General features: G+C 58.6%; 1 protein-coding gene across 1 annotated transcript in view; it reads left to right on the forward strand.

Annotated features, from left to right (window-relative positions):
* The first annotated feature begins 5,240 nt into the window (after positions 1-5,240).
* Positions 5,241-27,081, forward strand: part of NTSR1 (neurotensin receptor 1) — a 45,863-nt gene continuing 24,022 nt past the window's right edge. Inside the window, exon 1 of the mRNA XM_036105386.2 lies at positions 5,241-5,936. Within this exon, the coding sequence (XP_035961279.1) occupies positions 5,241-5,936 (696 nt within the window). The remainder of the gene's footprint in view (positions 5,937-27,081) is intronic.

Below are 27,081 nucleotides of genomic sequence, written 5' to 3' on the forward strand. Positions count from 1 at the left end.
ACCGCCATGAACTCATGCCGGGCGGTAGAGGCCAAAGGAGGACTTAGCTGGAGCGGGCGCCTTTCTCCGCGCACCTGCTGGCCAGAGCGCACGCCCGCGGCCCGCCTGCAGGGCAGGACTCACTGTGTCCACAGGGGAGACTCAGGGCAGAGGAAGAGGGACACGGGGATGCCTGCGGACGCCCCCTCGGCTGGGCCCCTGCGGCCGTGGCTCTCCAGGGTCCCAGACGTGCGTGGGGGCTGCCCGGGAATCCACAGCCTCTGCCGCGCCTCTGTGGGACCCGTCCTCCATCCCAGGCTCCTGCGGTCACTTGCCCTCAGCCCCCCGCACCTGGCCGTGTGTACCCTTGAACAGGCCACCAGAGCTCCAAGGCAAGAACGACAAAAGAGCCCCGGGTTCAGGTTTTATTTTTGGAACTTGTATGAAGTCACTAGGAGATGAGAGACATTTCTTCTATTTAAATATTTCCAGGCAACTAGAACCCCTGATTACAGACAAAGGGAGCGCGCTTCAGATCCGCCGAGAAAGAGCTGGAGCCATGAGCGTCATGTTTATGCAAACTCCATCCTCCCTGCCAAGGAGAGGAGTCAGGAAGGCGGGGAAAGAGACCCCGGTGCCCGCCTGCCCCCGCCCGCCGCGCCCCGGGGCCGCCCGCTGTGCCCGGGGAGGGGTCCCACACCCTGCTGTCAAACAGCCAGCCACTATCGAATCCAAGAACTCCCAGTCCCCCTTCCTCCTGGTCCCCCTTCCTCCAAGTAATAAATGGAAGCCTCATTTTAGCCAAACAGGACCCTTTCAACTTTAAATTGCCTGTTGTGTTCAGAAGCGTGCCTGGGAAATTCAACCACAAATTGGTAAATTTATAACAGGCATAAAAACTCTCCGTCTCCTAGGGTGAGAGCTGACAACATACTGCTTTTCTTTGCATACTGAGCAGATGGGATTGTTTGTCCTTCTGTGTTAGACGTGCTCTGTGTGTGTGTGTGTGTGTGTGTGTGTGTCTTTTGTCCAAGAGCAAATTAGGGACCCTCCTCCCAGCATGACCTGGAGGGGATGAGCGGGGAGGCGGCAATGGCCTCCGTTTGGAGGGTCACTCGGTCCGTTCCAAGCCTGGTCCGGAGAAGTTGGTGTGCAGCCTCAAAGGCAATTCTAACAAGCATCCTTTGTGTGCATGCCTACCCGAAGCCGACGCAAAGCCTTCCCAGGACATTCTAGGGACCCGAGCTGCGTTGAACATGTCTTGGAAGTTGGATTTTCTTTCCCCTTAGGGGACGATCTGACGTGGCCCCTTTCCTCCCAAACACCAGCTTCCTTGCGCGGCTCCTGGCAGGAGCCGGCAATGTCCCCAATGGGGCTCACGCTGGCGCGGCTCCGCCGAGCTCCCCTGCCCTCGTCTGCTGGAAGGGCCAGGAGCTGCCATCAGTGGCTCTGCTTGACCAACCTCCAGGGTTGGTTAGAGGGAGGGGCTGGCTTCTGGGGGGGTTACAACTGAGACTTGGAGGGCGAGGGTCCCAGAGGGACCAGCCCCTGACCTGTAAGCAGAGCGCAGCCTTCCCTGCATGCCCAGAGGGAATAAGCCCCGCCCTGCACAGAAAGCTTTCCACTCGGTGCGCCGTGAGCCCTGGGAAGGCAGCCCCCTGCCCCCGGGTGCTGACCACACTCGGTGAGTGCTGCACAGATGGACAAATGGACGGTGGATGCAGGGAAGCCCTAGGGAGAGGGCCTCTGGCCGATGGAAACTGTCAGCGTTGGTCCACAGAGACCCAAGGATGAGGGGCCCCAGGGCCGGGGCACAGCCCTTGTGAAGGCGTCCACAGTGGTTCTAGCGCACATTCGGCCGAAAAGCTGCAGCCCAATCAAGCTTCTGCACAGCAGCTCCCAAGGAGGGGTGACGCTGGACGCATGCTCCCCGCTCAGGGGGCTTCCTCCCTCCCCACGGCACGAACGGCTTTCTCTGAAAAGCATGCACCCAGCCGAGGGGCAGAGGCAGGCGATGGGCTTGCCAGCGAAGATACTCTGAGCCCCTGTGCCCCGGTGCCCAACATACGGGTTCTTGTTCACACGTGCACACAGACCACGTGACGGGCGTGTGGCTCACCGGGAGGACGGGAGAGACGAGGATGAGGCAGCGGAAGTGCCCCGCCCGGAGCGGGAGCTCTGGGGTCGGTCAGCAGCCCACACGTGCCGTGAGCCCGCGGGGGCCCCAGCTGAGTGAGGCTCGGCCCACCCCTCCGGCCGGCTCACACTCACACTTCGCTTACATTTGCACATGTGTTGCTCTATTTTTAAAATTTTCCTCGGAATGCTGTACATTCGGGAACGTGTGCGATTTCCATGCCGTGGATGAGAAAATCCACAGCTAAAACTGCAAATATGCATATTACATTTCCTCAAATTACTTACCCTCCAGATAAGAGCTCACTCCCCCCGCCCCCAGTCTTGCAGGAAACAGCATCATGATGTCCTGATACCGGTATTGCTGTTAAGTTACTATTTTTTTTTAATTTAGGAAGATGTCTCTTGCTGGCAAGAACTGCCCTCCAGTGGATGGGGCCCAGAGGAGAGAGAGGGACCTCCAGCGTGGAGGGCAGCCCATGGCGCTGGTAACTCCAGGGACTGAATTCTGCAGCCAGAAAAGCAGGTGTTTTACACCCACAGTCTGCGCTCCTGAGACGAGTGAGTGCCCCCAAGTCCTCCCACAGCTGCAGCGCTGGGACAGTGCCGGGACCTGCCCAGCAGGCTCCGTGCATGCAGCTCAGCCCTCAGTGCCCATGGGACGGGCCAGCTCCCCGCGACACGCAGCATCTGGAGCCTGGGGTCAGGGCGACAGGCCCCGAGGCTCTCCGGGCAGCCGGGAGCAGCTCACACTGCAGGGCTTCGCCGGTCAGTGTGGGGGCCTGCACCCACCAAGAGCACAGCCCATCTCCCACAGACACAGCCCGACCCAGCCTCAGTCCTCCCCGCACCTCGCCAACACTTTCCTTAAAGGGTCTCAGCTGTTTAGGACGTGTTGCGTCAGGGGAAGTCAGAGAGAGAAAGGGCCAAACGAGTGGAAGGTTCTGGCCTCCGCGCTGTCCAGGCTCTCGGGACACGGGAAAGGGGTTCCAAGTGGGCTGCCAGGGAGCCCCCAACAAGGGCCCGCCGCCCGCTTTGTAGACCAAGGCCTTCCAAGTGACATTTCCTCCATGGTTTAAACAAATGTCTTGTCCAATATTTGTGCTAAGTTGACTTTTATGATTTTTTAAGCTCCTAGGCTGGCTCAAAAAGAAATATTTGAAAAAAAGGCCAGCTTAGCGGAAAGGTCAGGGTTTGAAAACCAAACAGTGAGTTTAAGCAGCCGAGCCAGAGTGCATTTCCATCAGTGTCATCCTGAGCAGCTTCAGCTAGTGGCCCGCAAAGGGACAGGCCCCGGTGGCCACCGGCTGGGGCCTTCCCCTGGGGAGGCTCCTGAGAGCGGCGACCAGATGCCACCATCCACGGTTAAGACCCCAGTGTCACCTGTGAGCCGAGGTGGCCGTGAGCCCCCAGGGCTCCGATGTGGTCTAGCACCATCACTTCCTTTTGTGACCGGCACACCCAGGTCCCCATCCCAAGAGCCGTTTACCTAGTTGGTGGGCTTGCCTTCCAGAGAGCAAGCTGGTCAGATCCGCTGGGGGTTTAATGCCACTTCTGTTGGCCTGGGCCCTGCACCCTCACACCCTCTGAAGCCACGGCACAATCCTGCAACGCCAACCCCGCAGGTGTTCACTGAGCACCTACTACGTGCCCGCACTGACAGCAGCAGTAACAGCCCTGGCCCCAGGGGCCATCTGTTCAATCACCATGCCCATTTTACAGATGACAAACCGAGGCACAGAGACGCTGAAGCAGTTGCCCGAATACAAAGCAGCCAGGCCAGGATGAAGCCGTGCAGGCTGCCTCCGAGCCTCTTCTCCTGGTTTCCAGCAAAGGGATGTTTGTGTTGTCTTCGAAGGCTGAACTTTTAAGCACATATTTTTATGTGCTAGGATCCCCTGATGAGAACATCAGGTTTCTGAGGAACAGTCAAGCCCAAAGCCAGCTGAAAAGAGGAGTAAATACAGACCCATTCCCGGGCCAGGGTCCGGGGTCCGGGCACCCTTCTTAGGCCTCACCCCTTTCTCCAACACCCCAACCCCCGTGCCCCAGCCTCCTCCAGGTTCCTGTTCTCGGCACAGCTGGTGCAGCCAGCCAGGTCCACACTGGGACGAGGCAGGGCCCTGAGGCTGTGACCCCCAGAGCCACCCTTCCCCAACCTGCTGGGCATGTGCTCTGAGGGGACTTCTGATGATCAAATCCAGGTGGTGATAAAGGGGCGGTGTGCCCACTGGCAGCCACGGTGGGACAAAGCCACCGCAGGGTGCCAGGTGCAGGACCCCAGCCTGCCTGGGGAGGGGCGCTGCTTTGCTCCCCACCTCGTCCACCACTCCCACCTGGCTCTAGCCCTCCCGGCACCCAGCTGCTGGCACCACGCGGGCTGTCCAGCCAGCTGTCAGCACCCCAGCCATCCCAACGGGGCTGCGGGCCCTGTCCCCCCTTACCTCCCTCGCCCCCCTGAGAGCGCTGCCAACGACCTGGAGGCAGTTGCCTTCCTGGGGTGGGTGGGGGGCGGGAGAAGTTGGGAAGACCCGAACGAAGGGCGTGCTCCTGAGAGAGGGTGTGGGGCAAGAGCCAATATCCCCTACTCACCCGCGGCAGCGCGCCGGGGAGACCCGCCAGCCCTACAGTTGGGCTGGGCGGGGACAGAGGAGGGGCCGCCGCCGCCGTCGTCCCTCCACGGCTGGGCGCGCCGCGCTGCCGCCAGCTGAGTGGAGGCGCGGGGCCCGGGAGGGCGCGGGCGCGGCGGGCCGTGTGCGGAGCGGGTGTGCGCGGAGCGGGTGTGCGCGGAGAGCGCGAGGGAGGACAGCGCAGGCGAGGGAGTGAGCGTGCCGGGGCGGCCGTGCGTGCGCTCCGCTCGCGCCACAGGCTCGCCCCGCGCCGCGGACTCAAGGGGTCTGGAGCCGGCAGCCCGCAGAGCCGCGGAGGCTGGAGATCGGAGGAGCCCGGGGCCAGCGGGGAGCGGGAGGGAACCGGCGGCCCCCGGTGAGCGCGCCTCGAGCGCTCCGGGGCGGCGCGGGCTGGGTCGGGAGCTCCCCGGCTGGACGGCGCGCCCGCTTGCAGTCTTGCGCCCTCCCCGCCGGCTCCCTCCGCTAGGTCCCCGCCGAGCAGGAGCCGCGCCCACCATGCGCCTCAACGGCTCGGCGCCGGGCCCCAAACCCTTCCCGCTGCCGCCTTCGGGGCTGGAGGCGGCGCTGCTAGCCCCCGGCTTCCGTAACGGCACGGGCAACGAGTCGGAGCAGCTGCGAGCGGCGCCCAGCAGCGACCTGGACGTGAACACGGACATCTACTCCAAGGTGCTGGTGACGGCGGTGTACCTGGCGCTGTTCGTGGTGGGCACGGTGGGCAACTCGGTGACGGCGTTCACGCTGGGGCGCAAGAAGTCGCTGCAGAAGCTGCAGAGCACGGTGCATTACCACCTGGGCAGCCTGGCGCTGTCCGACCTGCTCATCCTGCTCCTGGCCATGCCCGTGGAGCTGTACAACTTCATCTGGGTGCACCACCCCTGGGCCTTCGGCGACGCCGTCTGTCGCGGCTACTACTTCCTGCGGGAGGCCTGCACCTACGCCACGGCCCTCAACGTGGCCAGCCTCAGTGTGGAGCGCTACCTGGCCATCTGCCACCCCTTCAGGGCCAAGACCCTCATGTCCCGCAGCCGCACCAAGAAGTTCATCAGTGCCATCTGGCTCGCCTCGGGCCTGTTGGCCATGCCCATGCCCTTCACCATGGGCCAGCAGAACCGCAGCGCCGACGGCCACCACCCCGGCGGCCTGGTGTGCACGCCGGTAGTGGGCACCTCCACGATCAAGGTCGTCATCCAGGTGAGCAGCTGCCTCAGGGGAGAAGGGCGGGGAGGAAACGGGGTCTGGCCTGGGGGCAGGGTTGGCAGGCTCCCCCTCAGGGGCACCTCCGTCTTCTCTTTCCTTCACCTCGAAAGTCATTTCCAGCCTGTGCACCCTCTGGGTCGGGGGGGGAGAGGATGTCACCAGGAACTATTACTCCTGTGCAGCTGGGAAGGGGATGGGGGCAGGGCCTGGGAGCTCAGCCTGACCCCCTTCTCCCACCTTTCACTCCAGAGCTGCCAGATCTCACCCCTGCATCTCATCCCCTCCTATCAAAGGGAGCTGGGCCCTCAGATCAATGACGTCTTGGAGGGTCCGTAGATGGGCCTCAGCTGTCCCCAGACTCCCTGAGATTTAAGGTAAACATGTGTGCTGGAGGCAGCTCCCTCCATCGGCTTTCCAAAAGGCTTTGTGGCCCCCGGAGGCTAGGCCTGTCTCCTCTGCAGCGGAGCCCCCAGGCCAGCACTGACCTCCTCCCACCCCACCCCCCAGTGCTTCCTGGCTGCCCTGCCCCCGCTCACACTTGGGAGGTGGAGGCAAACTTGATACCACCCGGACTGGTTCCTTAGTTGAGCCTCAGTATTCCCATCTGTGAACCAGGTAATCACAGCCCGACCTCAGGTGGTAGAGGATTCAGGAGAAAGAGCGTGGGAAGCGCTTGCATGGTTCCCAGCACGTGGAAATGCTCAGAAGCACTATTTTGGTGGTGGTGATGACAAAGTTGTTTCTGCTGGGAGGATCTTAAGGCATTTGGGCGCGGTGGCAGGTGGGAGACCTGTGTGAGGTGGACAACACTGGAGCCGAGTGACCGAGAGCCCTCCGAGGGTCTGAGCAAGGTGCTACATGAGCCCAGGTGGGAGCCCTCCCTGGGAATTGGCTAGGATGAGGCATCCTGGTGGGGGGGTACGCCGGCCTGGAGAGAAGGTTTCTCAGTCAGGGACCACCTGGGCAAGGGCCCTGCGTGGGAGGAAGTCTGGGCAGAGATGCCACTTTCGACGGCATCCTGGCCCTAGGACCGGGTAGCCATGGAGGTGCAGGGTGGGATGGGGACGGGGGGTCTGGGCGGGGTCTGCAGGTGCTCAGCAGAGCCAGAGGAGGGGGCCAGGGTGCCCCCCCCGTACCCATCTGGCTGTCCTTTCACACCTCCCAGCAGGGCTCCTGCTGGAAGTAGGACGGTGTGGTGGGGTGGGGAGCCAGCCACGCGGGCAGGACTGTGGTCTACGCATCACTCCCTGGGCTGTCGCGGACCCTCACAAGCCACCACCCTGGCCCCTGACGCCGGTGCTGAGAACTTGTGGCTACAGGGTCCCCTGCGTGCCAAGGGACCCCCACCCCAGCACATGTCGCAGGGAGGTTAGTAGAGCCCGGCTGCCTGTCTGCGACGTGGTCCCTGCGCTGGAGACAAAGCCACACGGGGCCGCGTGCGGTGGACGGTGGGAAAGTGTCCTCCCGAGGCCTCAGAGGGCCCCCATTGTCTCCCTAGCTCCTGTCTCCGATCGGCTGTGCAGGGGCCTCCCCCGGCCTGTGCCCGGGGCTGGGGGTGCAGCAGCCGCACTGCTTGCCTTCAGAGGCATGAAGCGGCAGGTTCGGGTCGGCAGCTCAGGTCGCTAGCAGGCCCTGCCCACCCAGGAGCCGCCTCCGCTCAGACCCCCCGCCCCTCCGGCGGCTCCCAGGGCTCAGCCAGGAGCAGGCGGGTTTGAATCATCAAAAACAAGCCGCAGCCAAGCAGAGTGCGCACAGCCCCCCTGAAGCATCCTCTCTCCACTCCTGCCTCCTATCCGTCGGCCCCACGCAATCAGATGCCCAGTGACACCACTTCACCTCCCCAAGGGCTATTCCTCTGAGTCCCTGTGCTCGGGGGGCTGCAACACCCACACCGCCCAGGGTGTGGCTTCGGGGCCACCGGCGTCCTGGCAGATGTCTGCTGAGCGGTCACTGCAGACAGGCCCCCCTTCTGTGCCCAGAGGCATAGTGCTGCCCGAGCATTACTAGTGCTTGCTGGCTTCCTGACGCCCTCCGAGACTGGACCTCATCTTCCCCTAAAGACCCCAGACTGCAGGTTCCCTTCCCTCCGGGCTGACCCTGTGGGTGGCTCCCAGGAGTGTGGCCAGGGCCTCGCCACCAACCCCGCTCCCTTCTGCATGCCCTGTTCCGTCTCAGGAGAGGTGCCCTGGGTTCGTGTCCCCCACTTGGGCTTCAGGGCCACTGGGCAGGTCAGGGTGAACATCCACTGTTTTTAAGCAATGATGCTTACCAGGAGGGGCTGTGTGCTTGCATCCACGTGTCTCCCTCTCACTGACCATGTTGGAAGTGTGGAGGTGTCAGCCAGTCAAATGGCTCCTCTTTTCAAAACAGGAAAGCCTGCATGTCTCCCAGGAGGCCGCCAGCCCCCCTCATCCACAAGAGCCCATCCTGGGTACTTACATGCACAAGTCATTTAGAAATGAGGGGGTTTGGGATCAGATTTCTGAGCAACTTTGAATAGTCATTGCTCAGTACAGCTGGGCATTTTCTGAGTGTGTCGCCTGGAGCTGGGCTAAGTGGAGCTTGGTCAGAGGGCAGGGCAAGGCCCAGGCCAGCAGAGGCCCCAGACCCTGGGCCCCAAGTTGACGGGGTGGCTGGGAGGAGGAGCCCACAGGGCCTGCTGCGTTCCCTAATCCGGTCCCTCCTCTGATCCCAGAGGGGAACTGATTCGGTCTTTCCAACAGACTGTTGGTCACAGTGAAGACTTCCTGCCATTGAGGGGGTCTTCCCACTAGAAAGTCCCCCCGAGAAACAGTACCCCCTCCACCGTTCACTCCGTGCACCATCTCCCCAGGGTGCACAGCGGTCCCTACGGGCAGCCCTGCCCATGTGGATCAGCCCACATGGTTTGTGTTTGACCCCACTGCAGTCCTGCCCGGCCCCCTGCTCTGACCTCAGGCACCATGTGGATCCTGCTGCCCCAGGCTCTCTGTGGCTGGCTTCAGGTGGGGCAGGGCCCATGTCCATGCCTCCAGCCAACGTGCACTGTGACCGGTGACCAGTGGCAGCAGAGACCTGGGGGGTTTGAGCGTCTGGTTCGGATCTGACCTGGCCAGGTGCTTGCCCGGCTTCGTGCTCCCGGTGGCCCCCCAGCCCTGACCCAGGACTCGTGGTGAATGTGCTGCGTGCCCCAAGACAGTTGCTAACTTGGTCACCAGCTTTGGCCCGGTTCCAGCCCCAGCTCCTAGACACATGCTGTCCCCAGGTGTGTTCTCATTTTCCCAGTTAAAGAAGGAGGGTAGGGGAGGTGCTGAGCCCCTGCAGTCCAGCGCTCTGGAGCCTGGGGCTTGTGTCCACACGTGTGCAAACACATACAGATACACACGCAGGAACACACGCAGACATCCGCGTGTGAATGTGGAGACACGCCGAGGTGTAACATGTGCGTAGACAGGCACAGGAGACACGTACGTGTGCACCTCACATGCACACACGGCTTGCACACACGCTCACCGCTTGCACACACAGGCATGCGTGTGCACGTGCATGCACACACACAGCAGGTGCGTGGCCAGGTTCCCGGGCAGCACCCCATCCGTGTTGCGGGCTGTCGCTGCCGCTCCGTTAACAGAAGGGGATCTGGGAGGCCCCATCTTTTCCATCAAAAGTACAGAGGCGTCTGTGCTACTCGGGGCATGGGATGTGGGGGCGGACGCACGCACTGGGCAGGTGAGGGGTGCTCGGAGCCCAGCCTTCTCTAACGGGTGCCCTGAGCACTGACCCCCAGGATCAGGGCCACCCCCTGCCCTCGGTGCTGGGGGGCACGGCTGGCAGAATCCCAGGGCCCCACGCTAGTCCTCACGTGGTGCTCAGTCCCTGGCCAACGTCCGTGGGGATGGTCGGGCTTCTCTGCTGAGACCTGGATCTGCTGTTTTCGCAGTAAAGTTGGTCTTCGTGATGCTCAAACCAGTGGTAAAGTACTTCCACCCCGGGAGCACATGAGCTCCGTGAGCAGGGGCAGAGGGAACCCAGGAGCCTCCCCAGGGCACACCAGCGGTGCCCCGAGGGCAGGGGCAGGGGAGCCGAGGGCAGGGGCGGCGCAGCCTCGCACCACCGCGACGGGCAGAGCCTGGGCGGCCCGCACCCGCAGCAGCTGAGGGCTCCCTGTGCCAGCACGTCACTGTTGCTGCTGTCAGGCCCCACGGCTGGAGGACCCCTCTCCTGGGGGCCCCCTGCTTCTGTTCACCTTCTCAGACCTCCGGAAGTGCCCCTGGCGGGGGTGCGCCCTCTCACCCTCGGAGCTGAGCTGGGGCGTGGGGTCGGGGAGGAGCCGGTGCCCCACACCCACCGGCCCCGGGTCCGCGGCCTCTGCGACACGCGGCCCTTACGGTGGGAGGTGACTCCACGGAAGCCGAGGCAGCAGGACCCGTCTCCACTAAGTGGAAGAAAATTGGTTCCTGTAGAGTCAGACCATGAGTCATTTTCTCAGGATTTCCGTCCTGTGGCACCTTGATTGTCTGTTCCTTCCCCTGCCTGTGAACCGCAGGTAGCGGCCCGGCCTCAGGGACGTCGGCACTCGTTGGTAACGTTTAGCGAGCCCCAGGGTCCCCACAGAAGTGACTTTGTAGAGGGGAGGGCAGCCGCCACAATGAACGGCTCCCCGCCGGTGCCATCGTGTGCCCCTGCTCTGCGCCCCGAGGACAGCACACACAGCCTCCTTCCTGGCCCTCAGTCTCGTAGCCTGAGGGACGTTCTGACCCACGGCGTGCCCAGCCCCGAGAGAGGAGCCCGGCTGCGGAGCTGCTCTGTATCCCGGGGATGAGACACAGCGCTGAGCACCACGCGTGGTTTCCACTTAGACGCTGGCCCAGAAAGGGAAATCGCTGTGAAGGTCGCGGTTGGGACAGTCGCCAAACCCGGGTACCATCCGCTGTGAGTCGGGGATGCGCCATCCCTGTGAGGTGTGGGTTCTGATTTTGATGGTTGTGCTGAGCCTCTGTAAGAGGACGTCCTTGTCCAAGGACCAAGTCCGGCCCTGAGTGCCGTCCGCAGCGCTGGGTGGGCCCGGCCTGGTGCCCACGGGCTGCCCTCACTCCTGGGGAGAGTCTCCGCTGCAAGAGGACAGGGGCTCGCCCATGGCACCGCAGGACAGGCAGGCCCAGCTTGGGACGTCGGGGAGCCTTTGTTTCTCTCCGCCAGAGAAAGAGCAACCAGGCACCCCATCTGGTCTCCTAGTGGTTTGTGTTAGGAGCAGAAAATGGAATCTGAAGCCTTTCTTTCTTCTTTCCTATTGTGGTAAAAGATACATAACATGAAATTTACCATTTCAACCATCTTTCAGCTCAGCCATCCCCACCACCCGTCCCCAGAACATGGCCATCGTTTGCGACGGGGAGCTCTGTCCCCCATTAGACCCTGACTGCTCCCCCCGCCCCAGCCCCTGCGACCACTCCCACTTTCTGTGTCTAGATCCTTGGTCCTCCCTGGCGGGCTCTAGAGCCTGCCCGTGCCCTCCTCTGAGAGCCGGAGTCCACGGACGAACCCTCTGTGCCGAGCGAGGGCCGCAGCCTCAGAAGGCCGCCTGTGACACACTTCCAACTGCAGGGCATTCTGGAAAAGGCAAAGTGACAGGGATGGATCAGTGGCTGATGGGCTGGGGGCGGGGTTGACGTTGGGCAAGAAACACTGCATCTTGACTGGCGGTGGTTACACAACAGAGCATTTATGAAAAGCTACGGACTGAGGGGTAATTTTAGTGAATGTAAATTATTACGTCTCAGTGAGTCTGTCGGAAATGAGCATGAAGCGCGCTGAGGCCTCGTCCCATAAAGGTTGTGGGGGGCGGCCAGGTCCTCTCTCTGGCGGGCCTCTGGGCACTGCACGGTCCTCCTCAAGGCTCGATGGCCCACAAGGACCAGAGGGGTCCTGGGAACGTCCATGGGGAGCCCAAAGCCCCCAGCAGCGCTCTCTCCCCGCCACTCACCCCCCAGGAGGGCTTGATTCCCACACCCAGGAGAGGATGATGTTGCTGAGCTCACAGCTGTGGGCTGCCTGGTGCCCGCACCCCTGCTGTTCCCCGGCGGCACCCCGCCCCGCCAGCAAAGGAACAGCCACCGAGAGGCCCGGGCCAGGTGTCGTCCCAGGTGGAAGCCCCAGGCTCTTCAGGTCCCACCAGGAAGCGGAGGCCCAGACAGGGCAGGGCGCTTGAGCTGGACCCCGTGCAGGGTGTGGGGCCGCTCACCTGCACGCTCGCTCTGCTGCTTTGGGGACTTCACGCGTGAACACCTGCGGGGCTGCTCCGTCAACACTCAGGGGAGCTTCCGTGCCGCTGGGGAGCGGGAAGTTTGGGGTTTGTCGTCAGCAGCACGCAGCTTCAGTGCTGGCCAGCTGCCGGACCCTGGGCCAGCCACATGGCCTCGTGCGCCTCGTCCTTTGCCGGCCGACTGCAGGTAGCGATGACTCTGTGGCTCGGTGACTTAATACACTCGAGGTGCCTGGGACGGCTCCGGGCGCCCAGTGGGGGCTCTGTGACCCGCGCAGCAGTAATTCAGCCACGTGTGTGGAGAGACCAGGCCTCTGATTTGGGGATCCCCCTCCTGGGGCTGGGAGCTGTTCCCTGTCATCTGGGTGCAGGATCCTGCAGGAAACCCTTGATTTTAAAATTTACACCTGGTCAGAATCACTTTTCTTTCGCTGACTTCCGAGTTTGGGCAAACACGTAGGGCCACGTAACCACCGCCTCGGAGGCTCAAGGCCAGTCTTGTCACCCCAAAGCTTTGTCTTGTGCTATTGCTTTGGGGTCAACCACACCCCGCCCCAGCCCCTGGAAACCAGGATCTGTTCTCCCAGGCTTGCGCCTTTTCCAGGACGTCACGTAAATGGAGCCTTTGGGGTGTCCCCCCACCCCCGAGTCTGGCTTCTTTCACTTACTATGGCACTTGGAACTCATCCGCGCTGTTGCCTGCATCATCTCGCTCCTTCGTTTATGTGGGATTCCATTGTTTGTTGCTCCATTTGGCAGGTGAAGGACGTTTGGGTGGTTTCCAGTTTTGAGCAATGACAAATAAAGCTGCTACTAATATTCAGGTACAGGATTTTGTGTGAATGAGCATTTTCATTTCTCCCGAATGAATACTTACGAGTCAGATTGCTGGGTCACACAGGAAGTGTGTTCAACCTTCTAGGAAATTGCCAAGCTCTTCCAAAGTGGAGGTGCCATTTTGAATGTCCACAGCCACATGGAAGGACGCGGTGCTCCGCATCCTAGCTGGCACCTGCGACAGTCAGTTGTAGGTTTGGGTTTTATTTTCATTTAGCCGTCCAATGGGCATGCAGTGGGATCCTGTTGTGGCTTGATCTGCATTTCCCTGATGACTGGCGATGTGGGGCGCCTACCCATATGCTCTAGGCACCTGCGCACCTTCTCTGCCAGTCTGCTTCAGTCGTTTGCCCAATTGTTAAATTGACTTGCTTTCTTGTTGTTGAATTTTGAGAGTTTTTAAAATATATTCTGCATACGAGTCCTTTGTCCAGATACATGATTCGCAGATACTGTCTCCCCTTCTGTGGCTTCTCTTCGCATTTTCCTGACGTTGCACGTCACAGAGCAAACAGCTATGGTTTTGATGGAGTCCAGCCTATCAGACATTTAAATGGATCCTGCTTTTGGTGCTCTGTCTATCTTCTTTCCTGCTATCTTCCATCATCTTTATAGTTTCATGTTTCATATTTAGGTTTATGATCTGTTTTGAGTTCGTTTTTCTATGGGGTGAGATACGGGTGCTTTCATTTATATGTACATATCCACGTGGTCAGTACTGCTCATGAAAAGATGCTCTTTTCTGCACTAAAGTTTCTTGGTGCCTTAATCAAAAGTTGCCTTATCTCCTGTGCGGGGCTCTGCCCAGACCCCCTCCGTCTGCGCATCTGCACCATCCCTGCCCCCGTCTGCGCATCTGCACCATCCCTGCCCCCACACTGTGGATTTACAGTAAGCATTCCAAACTGTGTGCGTCCTCCAGCTGTGTTCATTTCCAACACTGCGTTGCTACTTTCGGCCCTTTGTTTTCTACGTAAATCTAGGATCATCAAAAAAGCATGCAGGGGTTTTGATTTGGATTGGGTCAGTGTGTCGATCAATGGTGGGGAGACGTGGCATCTTCACACTGAGACATCCCCGAGGACGGTGCATCCATCCGTTGAGTTGGGTCCCCTTTGCTATCATTAGTGCTGACCTCCAGCATACAGATCCTAATGTATTTTGTTAGATTTATACCTAAGTATTCATGTTTTGGGAATTATTTTTCTATTTCCAGTTTTTCATGGCTAGCACATAGAAGTGTGATTGGGTTTTGTATGTCGATGTTGCATCTTGCAACTGTGATGAGCACACTTATGAATTCTACAAATTACTTTGTAGGGTCCCTGGGATCTTCTGTGTAGACCGTCACGTTGTCTGTGAATAGAGAATGTTTTAGTTCTTCCTTTCCAATCTGTACACCTTTAATTTCCTTTTATTGCATTATTGTTCTGGCTGTGACTTCCAGTATGATATGTAATCAGAGCGGAAGAGAAAACTGCCTGGCCTTGTTCCTGATCTTAGAGAGAAAGTCTTTATACTTTACAATCAAGGATGAGGTTTTTAGTTTATTTAAGTTTTTGGTAGAGGCCCTTTATCAGATTAAGAAATCATGCATGGATGTTGAATTTTGTTCAATGCTTTTCCTGCATCTATTGGTATGGTCATGTGGTTTTTCTTCCTTAGTTAATATAGTGAATTACATTGAGTAATTTTTTATTGTGGCAAACTACATAGAACATGCAATTTACCACTTTAGCCATTTTTAAGCAGACAGGTCTGTGGCACTAGGCACGTTCACATTGCTGTGCGACCATCCCCACCACCCGTGTCTGGCACGGCTTCACCTCCCAATGGGAACTCCGTCCCCACGAAACAGTCCTTCCCCAGCACCCCTCCCCCGGCCCAGAGACCACCACTCTGCCTCTGTCTCTGTGGATTTGACGACTCCGGGGATCTTGTATTCATGGAAAACCTTACTAGTTTTCACTCTTGGACCAGCCTCACGTTTCTAGTACAGGCCCCACCTGGCCATGCATTGTCCTTGTATATGTTGCTGGATTTGAGTTAATATTTTGTTGGGAATTTCTGTGTCCAGGCTCATGAGAGATATTGGTCTGTAGTTTTATCTTCTTGTGCATCTTTGTCCGGTTTCAGTATCCGGGTCATGCTGACCTCGTAGAATTATTTGGAAAGTACTTGCTCCTCTTCTGTTTTCTGGAAGCGGTCGTCTGTCTTCCTTTAAGGTTCGGTAGAGTTCCTCAGCGACTCCGTCTGGGCCAGGAGTTTCGCCGGAACGTTTCCAGCTATGATTTCAGTTCCCTTCGTGGGCGTAGAGAGATTCCGGTGTTGTGCTTCTGCCTGTGCAAGTTTTGGCGACTTGTGTCTTTAAAGGAACTGGTCCGTTTTATCTAAAAGTCGTCACATTTGGGGGCATGGGGCTTGTGGCATTCCTATCACCCCTCAGCTGCCCGCGGGGTCTGTGACCACCTCTTCTCTCTCATTCCTGGTACCGGTGACCCGTGCACCCTCTTTCCCCTGGTCCATACAGCTGGGAGTTTACCAATATTATTATTCTTTTTCGAATAACCAGGTTTCGGTTTCATGAATTTTTTCTGTTGTCTTCCTGCTTTCAGTTTTATTTATTTACACTCCCATCTTCATTTCCTTTTCATGCTTGGTTTGGATTTAATTTGTTCTTGGCTTCCTAGATTTCTTAAGGTGGAAGCTTGGATTATTGACTCAGGGCCTTTATTCTTTTGTAGTTTAAACATCGAATGCTATAAATTCCCTCCTAAATGCTGCTTTAGTAGCATTTCAAAATTTTTGAAACGTATTCTAATTCAGTTCAAGATATTTTCTTACTTCTCCTGAGATTCCCTCTAGTCTTTGGACTATTGAGAATCGTGTTGTTTAATTTCCAAATGTTGACAACATTTGTCATTGGTTTGTAATTTCATATGTTTAGAGGACATACGTGATTTCAGTTCCCTAAAGGAGTTCAGGTTTGTCTGGTGGCCCAGTCACAGTCTGTGCTGGTGAATGGCATGTGCATCCTCACAGAACCCGCGTGCGTCCTCGCAGAACCCGCGTGCGCCCTCGCAGAACCCGCGTGCGCCCTCGCAGAACCCATGATCACTCTGTTGGGCATATTGCTCTCTGAGGGTCAGTTTGGTTGATAACATTGTATCATCTAGTTCTGAAACCTCCATTGGTTCTTTCAATGTGTTTCTTTTCATCTTTTAAGAACTTGTATCTTTCCATTCATTTCAAGAGTTGCTTTTATCTCAAGGAGCATGGTGCTCGCACCAGCTCCTAAGTCCCTGTCTGGAAGTCCCACCATCTGAGTCTTCCTGAGAGTGGTCTATATTGTCTTTTCCGTGAGAGTTAGTCTTATTTTCCTGGTTCTTTCCATATCAAGTAATCTGGGGTTACTTTCTGAACACTTTGAATATTGCTGTGGTGCTTTGGGTTAATTAGAACCCTCTGGAGAATGTCAATGTTTTTAGTGGATTCTTTTCTTTGGGCAGGAAGCCCATGAGGAGCTGCCCGATCTGCCTCACTGTCTGGTGGTGGCTCCAATGTCAGTCCTGTTTGCAAGCCCTGTGCTGCACTGTCCTGCTCTCCCCCATGCACATACCACTCGGGGTTTCGTCCTGGTTCTGGGAGGTGGTTTATATCACAGTGCAGTTTTCAGGTCCTTCCTTTACTCTGGTTCTTTAGGTGTGTTCCACGCATGGGCAGGTCAAGGGTGAGCCCAGGATTTGTGTCAAATCATGCACAGAATTGGGGATCCGTTTTCCAGCTCTTTCCTTGCTGAGATTTCCTCCCACACTCCCCAGTTCCGAGAGATCCTTTTCTTAGTCCTCTGACGGGGAAGCCCGAGTATTCCATTTCATTTCCTCGACTAACCTCCTTAGGTATAGCTGTCTGTGTTTGCTCTTGTAACGGCTGCTCTGGGGCTGTAAACACGCAGCCTTAAGTTCAGTGTCTGCTAAGAATTCACATTGCACCCGTTCACACCTGACACTTCCCACTTCTCACTGCTCACCTGGGGGGCTGTTTTAATTGATTTCCTTTTTTTCTTATCAATGGGTCACATTTTCCTGTTTCTTTGCATATCTAGTCATTTTTTATTTATACTGAACATTGTAGATGATGCATTGAAGAGACTCTGTGTTCTGTTATCTTGCTTTGAAGAGTATCAATTCTTGCTTTTATAGGCCTTTCAGTTGCAGATTGATCATCCTGGTTTACACCTCATCCGTGCAGGTTTACGGAAAGCCCAACCCCTTCTAACTTGGGAGGAATCAACTCTAGTCTCAGTGTCCCCTGTGGATTTGGGGGTTTGCTTTGAGGCTTAGGTAGGCGGATCTAGAGTAGGCCTCCATCTAGGGCACGGTGCTCATTCCTCAGGCGTGGACCTCCTGGCATCTCAGCAGGACACTCGGTGTGTTAAGGAGGCCTCTGCCCCCCAGCGCTGCCAGAAAGCCAGCCACCTGCCATAAGCCTATCAAGGTTTCAGTCTGTGTACAAAGCCCAGCCAGCACAGAAGCTGTGGAGAGTCCCTCACAGGCTTCTGAGGACCCCCACAATGTGGACCCCCCCTTTCAGTTGCCTTCTCTGCAGATTCAAACTGCTCTGTGGCCCCAGCTTCTGAGTTCTGCCTCCTCAGCTGGAATAGCCATGCTGGACCAGACCCCAGCTCCTAATGTTGCAATCTGGAAAATGGCCCCAAGGAGAGAAACGGGTGACTGTGGGGCTCACTTTACGAATTTCCCTGCTCTCGGCCACCACGGTCTTGCGCTGTAGCTTGTCCCGTGTCTGAAAACAACTGGCTGATGCATTGTGTACAATTTCATAGTTGTTTATGACAGGAGAGCTAGTCCAGTACCCCAAGTGGGAGTCAGCCCTGGATTTTAAACACTGCCTACTTTCAAAAATATCTGAGACAGTTTATGATAGAAGACTTTGGTCTATTAAAGGAACTATTAAAACAAAGTTGCAACAGAATACCCAACAAAGAAACAGAGTTATCCTAGAAACGGGAAGTTGAAGATAGCCACTGTGTTTGAGTAAATCTTATACTGAAGCTTATAAAAAGGAGTGACATTATTTGGACTTAAACATTTTTAGCTCGTTGTCTGTTAAAAGGTGAATTTACTGTAAAGTTCAGTAATTCTCCCTTGACATATTTAAAGGTTAAGAGCATTCTTCAGCAAGTTGTGTGCTCTTATAACTCAAAAACACTTCCTCTATTAAAAAAAAAAAAAAACGCACACCATTTCAACTTCCTGAAGTTCAGAGAGTCCTGGGCTATTTGGGACTCGTCCCTATTCAGGAATTACGAAGTTGTAAGTGCTCACGGCAGGCCGTGGGCTGTTGCTGTCCCGAGTATAATTCTCCGTTCCTTGGCAGGCCCGCGAAGCCTCCAGCTCCTGAGGGTCAGGCGGGAGGGGAAGTGCATCTGGGTCATGTCACCCGGGAGCCCCGTGCATCGGGACACCCAGCTCTTGCTGGTGCGGAGCCAAAATCAAAGATTCATCCGTTTGTAAGTCCATCTGCCTCAGGCCCTATGCCCAACAGGATGTGCGTGGTCAGAAGCTGCTGAGGGTCACTATTTATTGCCTGGGGCTGAGGGAGACGTGATCACATCTGTGCCGACCCCGCTCCCAGGCTCTCTGGATCTGGGCGCACCAGCTGCTCCTGGAAACCCTGACTGGGAACGGGAAGGAGCACCTCGTGGGGGCAGGGAGCTTTCCAGCCCAGGGACAGTCTTGCCCGTGCAGCTTGGAGACCCCTCCTGGATTGTCCTCAGTGCGGGGAGCCCCATAACCTCACTGCTTTGTCTTCCCCACTCCGGGGAGGGGCGCGGGGGAGGCAGGGCCCAGCCACGGAACGACGTTGAGACTTCTGTGACACCAGTTTCTGGTGCACACTCGCTGTCTGGTGGCCTCCAGGTGGTCTGCCCGTGTTCCCGTGACAGCAGGCTGGGAGCACAGGCACCAGGGTCCAGGGCAGGAGACAGGATAGTGAGACGATGCAGACAGGAGCCCCGGTGAGCAAGGCGTCGAGCAGCTGGGTCGTGGCCAGTCCCGTGCGGCGCTTGCAGTGATGCCCACGTGAGGCAGGAAGGAAAGTGGCCAGCCCAGAGGCCCCTCTGGCCCCACAGGCTGGCAACATGCCCGGGCCCTCGGCTCTGCCCCACCCCGAGGCCCCTTTGGCTGAGGTGAGCTGTCCTCCAGGGGACTTGAGCCCACCTGGGGGACGCCTGCTCTGCCTTGGTGCCAGGTGGAGTTTGAGGAGGAGTGGGGCCAGGCCAGGCCGGGGGCTGGGAGGGGGACAGGTCCCAGGGGGGCCCTTTCCACCTTCAGAGGCCCAGAAGATTGGGGAAAAGCATGAGCCAGCCACAGCAGGCTGCCAAACAGACGCTTGAACGGTGATCTGGGGTCGGGAAGCGCACCCCAGCCGAAGGAGGCTTTTCTGGAGCAGCGAGGCGCGGGTGAGGCGCCCGCCACACCGGCCCATACCTGACGCAGATAATTGCAGGGCGCTCAGACAAGGTTAACACCCCTTCAGCTTCCTGCGATTCATTTTCCTGACAGCTTGTTTAAAAGACGCCCATCTGATGTATTAAAATACCAACATTTATGTCAGACCTGGAGATCAGCTAGACGGTGTTCAGAAAGCTTCTGATTAAAACCACCAGGGGCAGATACTCATGTTCGGAAAAGGCTCTAACCCCAAGCACCTTCTCTGCTTCCGCCTGTTGTGAGGGTCTCATGAGCCGAGTGCAAGTGCCCTGGGCCACGGTAACAGAGGACCACAGACCACACTGCTCACACTGCAGAAACCTAGCCTCTCACAACTCTGGAGGCCAGAAGTCTGAAACCTCCAAGGTGTGGGCAGGGCCGTGCTCCCTCGGCGGCTCCAGAGGAGGGTCCTCCCTGCCGCGTCCAGTCTCTGCCTGTCTTCACCTGGCGTCCCTCCTGGGTCTGTGTCTCTTCTCTTCTAATATAGGGACGCTTGTCGTTGGACTTAGGGCCACCCTAATTCAGCATGATCTCATCTCCATGTCCTTAATTGCATCTGTGAAGACACTTTTTCCAAATAAGGTTACACTGACAGGTTCTGGGGGGTGGGACCTGGGCATATGTTTTGATGTCCACCAGTAGCCCCACTAGACCACAGTTCAGCACAGAGGCAGAAGACGGGGCCAGGGCTGCTTGTCCGGGCGGGGGGCTCACTTCCAGTGCAGACACAGCACTCTGTCTCCTGAGCACTTGACTGGCCCCCCAGGTGCAGAGCGGTGCCGGGCCCCTCAATAAATGCGCGAGGAGGAGCAGGAAGGGGATGGCTGCGGACCTCACGGCCCTCCGATGAGTTTGCTCCGACAGTCCCAGGACCGGCCGAGACGGGGCGGCGCTCTGGGTGTCTCCAGCTGAGGAAAGGCTTCTGGCCCCCTGCCCGGACTCAACCCCTGCTGGGGGTGGGGGCGCAGCGTGGGGAGGAAGAGGGCCACGGGTCGGGCCTGCCCAGCGCCCCTTTCATCTGTCATCTTACAGACTGTCAGTGGTGACCCAGGGAGGCCGGCACAGCGAACCCGTCTTTCCACCGAGGCAGCAGCGGGTGCCCCTCCCCCCAGGCCCCCCTCCTCTGTCCCACCGCCCCGCGCCAGCCAGGCGAGGCCCAGGGGAGACCCAGGAGGAGGCAGCTGGAGGTGGCAAGTGAGCTCGGGGCACGTGTTGTGCCGCGGGCACTGTCACTGCATGTGCTGCTGTCACTGCCCACTCCCTGGGGCCCTCTGGCCTGGGGTGGAACAGGCCTCAGAATCCTGCCCCAGCCCCAGCCAGGTGTCCTACCTGCCCACACCTTTCATGTTGTCCCTTGGCTGAAAGGTGTTCAGGTGGCCAGCTGGTTCCTCCCGGCTCCGGTCTAACACTGTGATGAGCTAAAGTGGAGCTCGGATGGCCCCGGTGACCCCGCGGGGGACAGGCGCCCACGACGATCGGGCTGGTTCTGGTTTAATCCCTTCTGCTCCAAGCCCGTAACATTTGGCGCACCTGCAGGTCAGGGAGCCTGGGTCAGGGGCCCCATGGAGTGCCTGCGTGTAGCCATTCTGAAGGCCAAAGGGACATGTGTGCAGAGCAGGTCTTGGCTTAATTCTGGGACGGAGCCCTGAGATGGCTCTGCTGTGCTGGGCAGGCTGGAGGGGCAGGCACGGATGCTGGGACCCCGGTCAGGAGGTTGCTCTGGCTCAAGGGCAAGCTGGAAACGGGGGTAACAAGCAGTGAGGCCAGGGTGTGGTCAGGATTCCTGGCTCTCTGCAGCTCGGTGCATGGGTGCCCCCGCCACCCGCCAGAGCTCCCTGCCCCAGGCATGGGAGGGCTCCTGGTGGCTCCGCCTCAAGGCCCAAAACCCCTGCCCCATCCAGTGCCTGGGCCCCAGTGGCTCCCAAAAGAGCCAAAGGATCTTCTCCCCTGTCCCAACCCCAGGGCTTGACCAGGCAGGAGCTGAAAGGAGCCACATTCCACCAAGACTCAGCTGGGTCAACAGTGCGGGGGCTGCGGTCACTGGAGACCTCATCCCAGCCCTAAGGGCGAGCTTCTGTGTTGGCATTTAAAGCATTTAGAACCACTTCCAGCCCTTTCTGGGGGACCTCCTGCTGAGTTTTAAAGGAATCCTTCCCTGACCTTATTAACTAACTCACAAGATGGATGGGGCATCCCTGGGTCAACAGCCCAGCCCCTTTCCCTGACATTGTGAGCCGGAGTCACCAGGGTTCCAACCCAAGCGCACGCCAGGACACGAGCAGAACGGCTCTCCGGGGGGCCAGTGGACCCCACACTCGGGGATTTTCACTTCCATTGGCAATAAATTAAATGTGTCTTCATTCCTCCTGCCCTGGAGAAACGGCCACTGTGGGAGAGGGCAGCCCAGAAAGACAGGCTCTTCATGAAGGAAAGCCCAGAGGTGTCTGGCCTAGGGGCTGGAGGCGACAGGCCCAGGCCACCCCTCACTCTGCATCCCGTGTCCCGCCTGCAAGATGGTACTGCTGTCCCTGCCACCTGCAGGCCAGTCCCTGGAGAAACCAGCTATCCCACGCAGTGCGGCCGCTGAAGCCCAGCCAAGTGCTTCCCAAGCGCCAAGGGCTTTCTTCATTACTATTTTTCATTACTGATTTCTGATTTGGGGGTCAAGTGGCCATTCTCTACCAGTAATGGGGCCACCTAAAGTGTAGCCAGGAGGCCAGCTTATCCCTTACAGCTGAGCAAGGCTGCAGATGCTCGTGAGCAGCATGGAGCTTACCTGCAAACGAGGTGCAGTGCGTGGTCCCTCCCTCCGGTCCCTCTGAGTCCAGCCAGGAAACGGCGACATTGATGGGCTGGAGGGCGGGCTCTGGTGCTCGTGGGGGGTACGTGGCAGGAACGAGGGTCTCAGCCTCACCTGTGCTCATTGGTCCCAGAGAGACCATCTGGTCTGGTTGGGAAATGAGGCCCGGCCACATCGCCCCCCCACGAGGACCCGTGCTGGCCCCCCACAGCCCCTCGGACTCGTCCCTGAGGCAGGCGCTCTCCCTCGGCCACCCCTGCCGTCTCCCCGAGCCAGCCCCGGCCCGGGATTTCCGGGAACAGGTGGGTCCAAGAGCCGGAGCACGATGAGGCACTGGGGACTTGCCTCTGCTACCAGCAAGCAGCAGGGCCATCCTGCCTGGAGCCACAGCCCCCTCCCCTGAGAGCGAGCCCACCCCTGCTCCGCGAGGCTCGTCCCTGCGCACGGCGCCGGGCAGCAGCTCTGAGCCCTGGGCCGGCGGCTGAGTGACGGCGGCAGGCCGCGCAGGTGGGGCACTGGATGTGGGTTTCCACAAGGACACGCATCCGGGGAGGCTGGAAGCTTTCATAGCAGACGGCCCCAGGCCCGGGAATCCACAGCCCAGGGCCTCGGTCTGCCGGAGCTCCCCGAGGGCCACCGTGGAGCTGAGAGGCCCCGCCCCAGGGCAGGCAGGCTTGCGTGCCCGAGGAGCTGCCCCGAGGTAATTCAAGAGGCCTGGATGCTTCCTCGGGGTCCAGGGAGAGATGTTGGGTCTGGCTCCTGGGCAAGGCCAGCAGTGTGGGCCAAGGGACAGAGCTGCCATGTTTTGCATCCTGGGCCCCTGGCTCTGTGGCCAATGCTGGGCAACCCCGCCCCCAGCCCCCTGTGTCGCTCACCCTGCGGCATCTGACGGTCCCAGCACAGCACAGCCCTGGGATTACCCAAAGCCCCCAGCACGTAAGAGCCCAAATGGGACCGGTCTGACTCCTTGCACCCCTCCCAGGGCTCCCTGTGAGGACAAGGAAGAGCAACATTGACTTATGAGCAGTGTGAGCCGGAGCAGCAAGGAGGACTTCCTGGAGGAAGGGGTGAGCGGCTTCTGAGTCTGGGAATGTGGGTGGATCACTGTGCCCTGTATTCTCCAGCGCCCACGCTTTAATCCAGTGGAAGGGGGGTTTGGGCTCCTTGACATTTGTGCTCTCACCTCCCTCTAGATGCCCATGTTCCCCACCTGCTCAGCCGGGCCCGGGGGTCGCCTCTTCCAGGAAGCCCTCCATCCCTCAACCTCACGGGTCCTGTGCAGCCATCCCTGGCTCTGCTTCCTCAGTGAGTCATAAGGGCAGAGCTGGACAAGGCAGCTCTGACCGCCGGATGGGGTCAGCAAGCTGCCGAAGCTCGGCTGGGGGACTGCCCCTTGGACGGCCCACCCGCGAGTGAGAGAAGCTTCCGTTTCCAACAGTCCACTCTTGCAGATTTTTACTATCTGGTTTCTAAAAATGGCAGAGGGCTCATTTCTCAACATCCCCTCCGCAAAGCTGTTTCCATTTCAGTAAAACTTGAAGCCGTTTGTGGTTTTAACTGCCCACCAGTGCTTGGCCCCTATTTCCACTCGGGGCAGGACGAGCCTTACGCTGCAGATAACATCTACTCACCAGTTCGTCTCTGTGTGCGAGTCGTGGGCCAGGATCGACTCAGGTCAGACGGGGCAAGGCCTGCAGAAGGGCCAGGCGTGAGCCCTCCACGTCCCCAGGGACACCTCTGTCCAGGTCCCCACCCAGGCACAGCCCAGGGGTCAGGCCCTGTCCAAGTCCAGCCACTGGGAGCAGCACTCAGCAGCCCGGGCGGATCTCCACGTGACCAGCCAGGAGATGGGGTGGCCATGCATCCGGGGAGGGGGGGCAGGTGAGTCAGGTGGAAGGTATGGCGGTGGTGATGCCTGAGGGAGGGAGAGCACCACTCGAGCCTCCCAGCCTGTGGGCCTGGCACGTCCAGCCTCCCTGCCCTGGTCCCGTGGATACAAGGACAAGTGTCCGTTGAGGGCCTGAGAGGCTCGAGCATCTGCCCTAGGCCTCAGCCAGGCAGCCAAGCCCTCAGCTTCCTCCCCTATAGGCGGGGGGCAGCGCTCACCCACCTGCTGGGGCCCCAGGCCTTGGTATGAGGCTGGGAGGTTGTGGGGAAGAAGCAACAGGGAGGCTGAAGGAGCCAGAGGGCTCAGCCCGAGGGTGCCACTCCCCCGGCCTCCTCCACCACTGTTGCTGGGCAGCTGACCATGTCCCTGAGCCCCGTGTGGGACCGACTCAGCCCAGCGGGCCATGCACGGGGGAGGGGCAGCAGCAGGAGCTCAGCCCCAGGGGCCCTGAGGAGGGTGGCCAATCCCCCTGGGCCCGGGACTGAGGGCTTCGCAGATGTGTGTCTCAGGCAAACCGGGCAGGGTGCCCCCCTGAGTGCCAGGGAGGGGGCCCCTAGTACACCCCAAACTTACTGAGCAGAGAAGGTTTAGGGCTTAGGTCTTAGCTGGTTTGTTAACATTGCTCTGGCAGGCTGCGAGGCATGGTGACAAATGCTGAGACCCCCCCCATGGACTGTCCCCACCCTCGGGCCCAGGAAGGGGGCTCCTGGTGGTGCTGCGTGCAGGTGTGGGGGCACCGCCTGCCCAGGCCCACTGCCCCCACCCCAGTGGCTGCTGAGGCCCACGCCACGGGGCTGTCCCCCTCCTAGGGCCTCGGGGGGCAGGTTCTGCTCCCAGCAATGGGCGTCTTTGGGGGAGGTCCCGGTGCTCAGCTTGGGGTGGTCAGTGTGGGCAGCGGCAGGCAGGATGAGGGCAAGGCCTCGGGGATGGTGAAGGGTGAGAGCTCTCCGGCAGCCGGCCAGAGGAGAGGGGTGGGCGGCCTCCCCCGCAGCTCTGTCAGAGGCCTTTGGTCCCCCCGGGGGCCTCTGGAGCCAGCAGCTGATCCTGTACCATCTGGCCTGGGGCCGCAGCCTGGGGTGGGGGAAGGACCTCCGCCTGCCCCAGTCAGGTGGACGTGATGGATAGGGTTTCTCCACATCCCCAGAGAGACCAAACCCAGATGGAAGGGGCCAGGGAGAAGAGCCCTGTGCCTAGTGCAGGATAGTGGTTCCCAGGGTCTGGTCAGGGCTGGGTGGGCGCACCTGTTCATGCAGGGCGGCTCCTGGCTTAGCTCTTAATCCTCTAATGTTGTGCCTGTTTTAAATGCAACTGGGTGTGTCCTGAGGAAGCTGACCCCATGGGCGGGGGGCCCCCTAGGACAGCAGTGGGAACTAGGAATTAAGGGGACCCAGTAACTCTTTCCAAACATCTGAAGGAGGGGATGGAATTCTACCCAGAAGCCAATTCATATTTTCACCATTTCCACTGTTGTGCCTTCTCCAGAATGTCACAGAGTTGGAATCGAACACTGTGTGGCCTGTTCGAATGTGTTTCTCTCACTCACTTGTTCCCTCCTGTGTTTTCATGGGGTGGTAGCTCATTTCTTTTTAGCCCTGAATAATATTCCGTGGTCTGGATGGTCCACAGTTTACCCATCACCTACTGAAGGGCATCTTGGTTGATTCCAAGTTTTGGCGATTCTGGAAAGAGCTGCTGTAAACATCCGTGTGCAGGGTTTTGTGTGGACAGAAGTTCTCTGCTCTTTTGGGTGAATAGCAGGGTGGTTGCTGGATCTTATGGTGGGAGTATCTTTCGTTTTGCCACAAAACACCATGTTGCCTTCCCACCAGCAATGCGTGAGAACCCCCACTGCCCCACGTCCTATCCCACGTTTGGTGCTGCCGGTTTTTATTTTAGCCACACAGCTTATATCTCGTTGTTTCAATGAGCAATCCCCTGGTGACATATGCTGTGGGGCATCTTTGCTTATGTTGTCATCTGTCGATCTTCTTTGATGAGATGCCTGTTCAGATCCTTCGCCCATTTTTTTAGATATTTGTTTTCTGGTTGAGTTTTAAGAGTTCTTTGTATATTCTGGAGTTCTCTTCCAATTTTTTTAATGTAAAATTCACATAGAATTTACCCTCTTAACTGTTTTTGAGAGTACAGTTCACGGGTACTAAGTGCGTTCACACGGTTGTGTGGCTGCCGCTGCCATCCATCTCCAGGACTCTCTTCTTCTTGCAGAACTGACCCTCTGTCCCCGTGAAGCGGGAACTCCCCTGCCTCCCCCAGGGCCTGGTGGCCACCATCTCTGTCTCCTCGAAGTTGGTTCCTCCAGGGACCTCCCATAAGGAGAATCTGCGTCTTTGTCCTTTTGTGACTGGCTTATTTCCCTCAGCACGGGTTCATCCATGTGGGAGCAGGTGTCAGAATTCCCTTGCTTTTTCAGGCTGAATCCTGTCCGGCCGTGTGGATGCCCCACTTTGCTCATCCATCCACCTGTGGACGGACCCTGGGCTGCTTGCACCCGTTGGCAGTTGTGAATGGCGCTGCTGGGAACATGGGCACGCAAATGTGTCTTGGAGTCCCTGCTTTCAATTCTTTGGGGGACACGCCCACAAATGGAATTGCTGGGTCACATGGTAGTTCTTTCGTTTATTATTAATTTCTGAGGAACTACCAGCTGTTTTGCAGAGGCCCTGTGTGCAGGAAGGGAGGGCGCCCGTCATTGTGCGGATCAGCCTCGGGCTGGCCGGGTCGCGCAGCCTCGACAGAAGGTCAGACGTGGTCGGGGGCGTGGACCCCTGGCTCTCTCCTACTGTCCAGGCTCACAAGTGGGGCACCGAGGCCCTTGGTCAGCGCCCGTGGCCAATGGGGAG

This window comes from Halichoerus grypus, chromosome 10, assembly GCF_964656455.1.
Source record: "Halichoerus grypus chromosome 10, mHalGry1.hap1.1, whole genome shotgun sequence".
NCBI lineage: Eukaryota > Metazoa > Chordata > Mammalia > Carnivora > Phocidae > Halichoerus > Halichoerus grypus.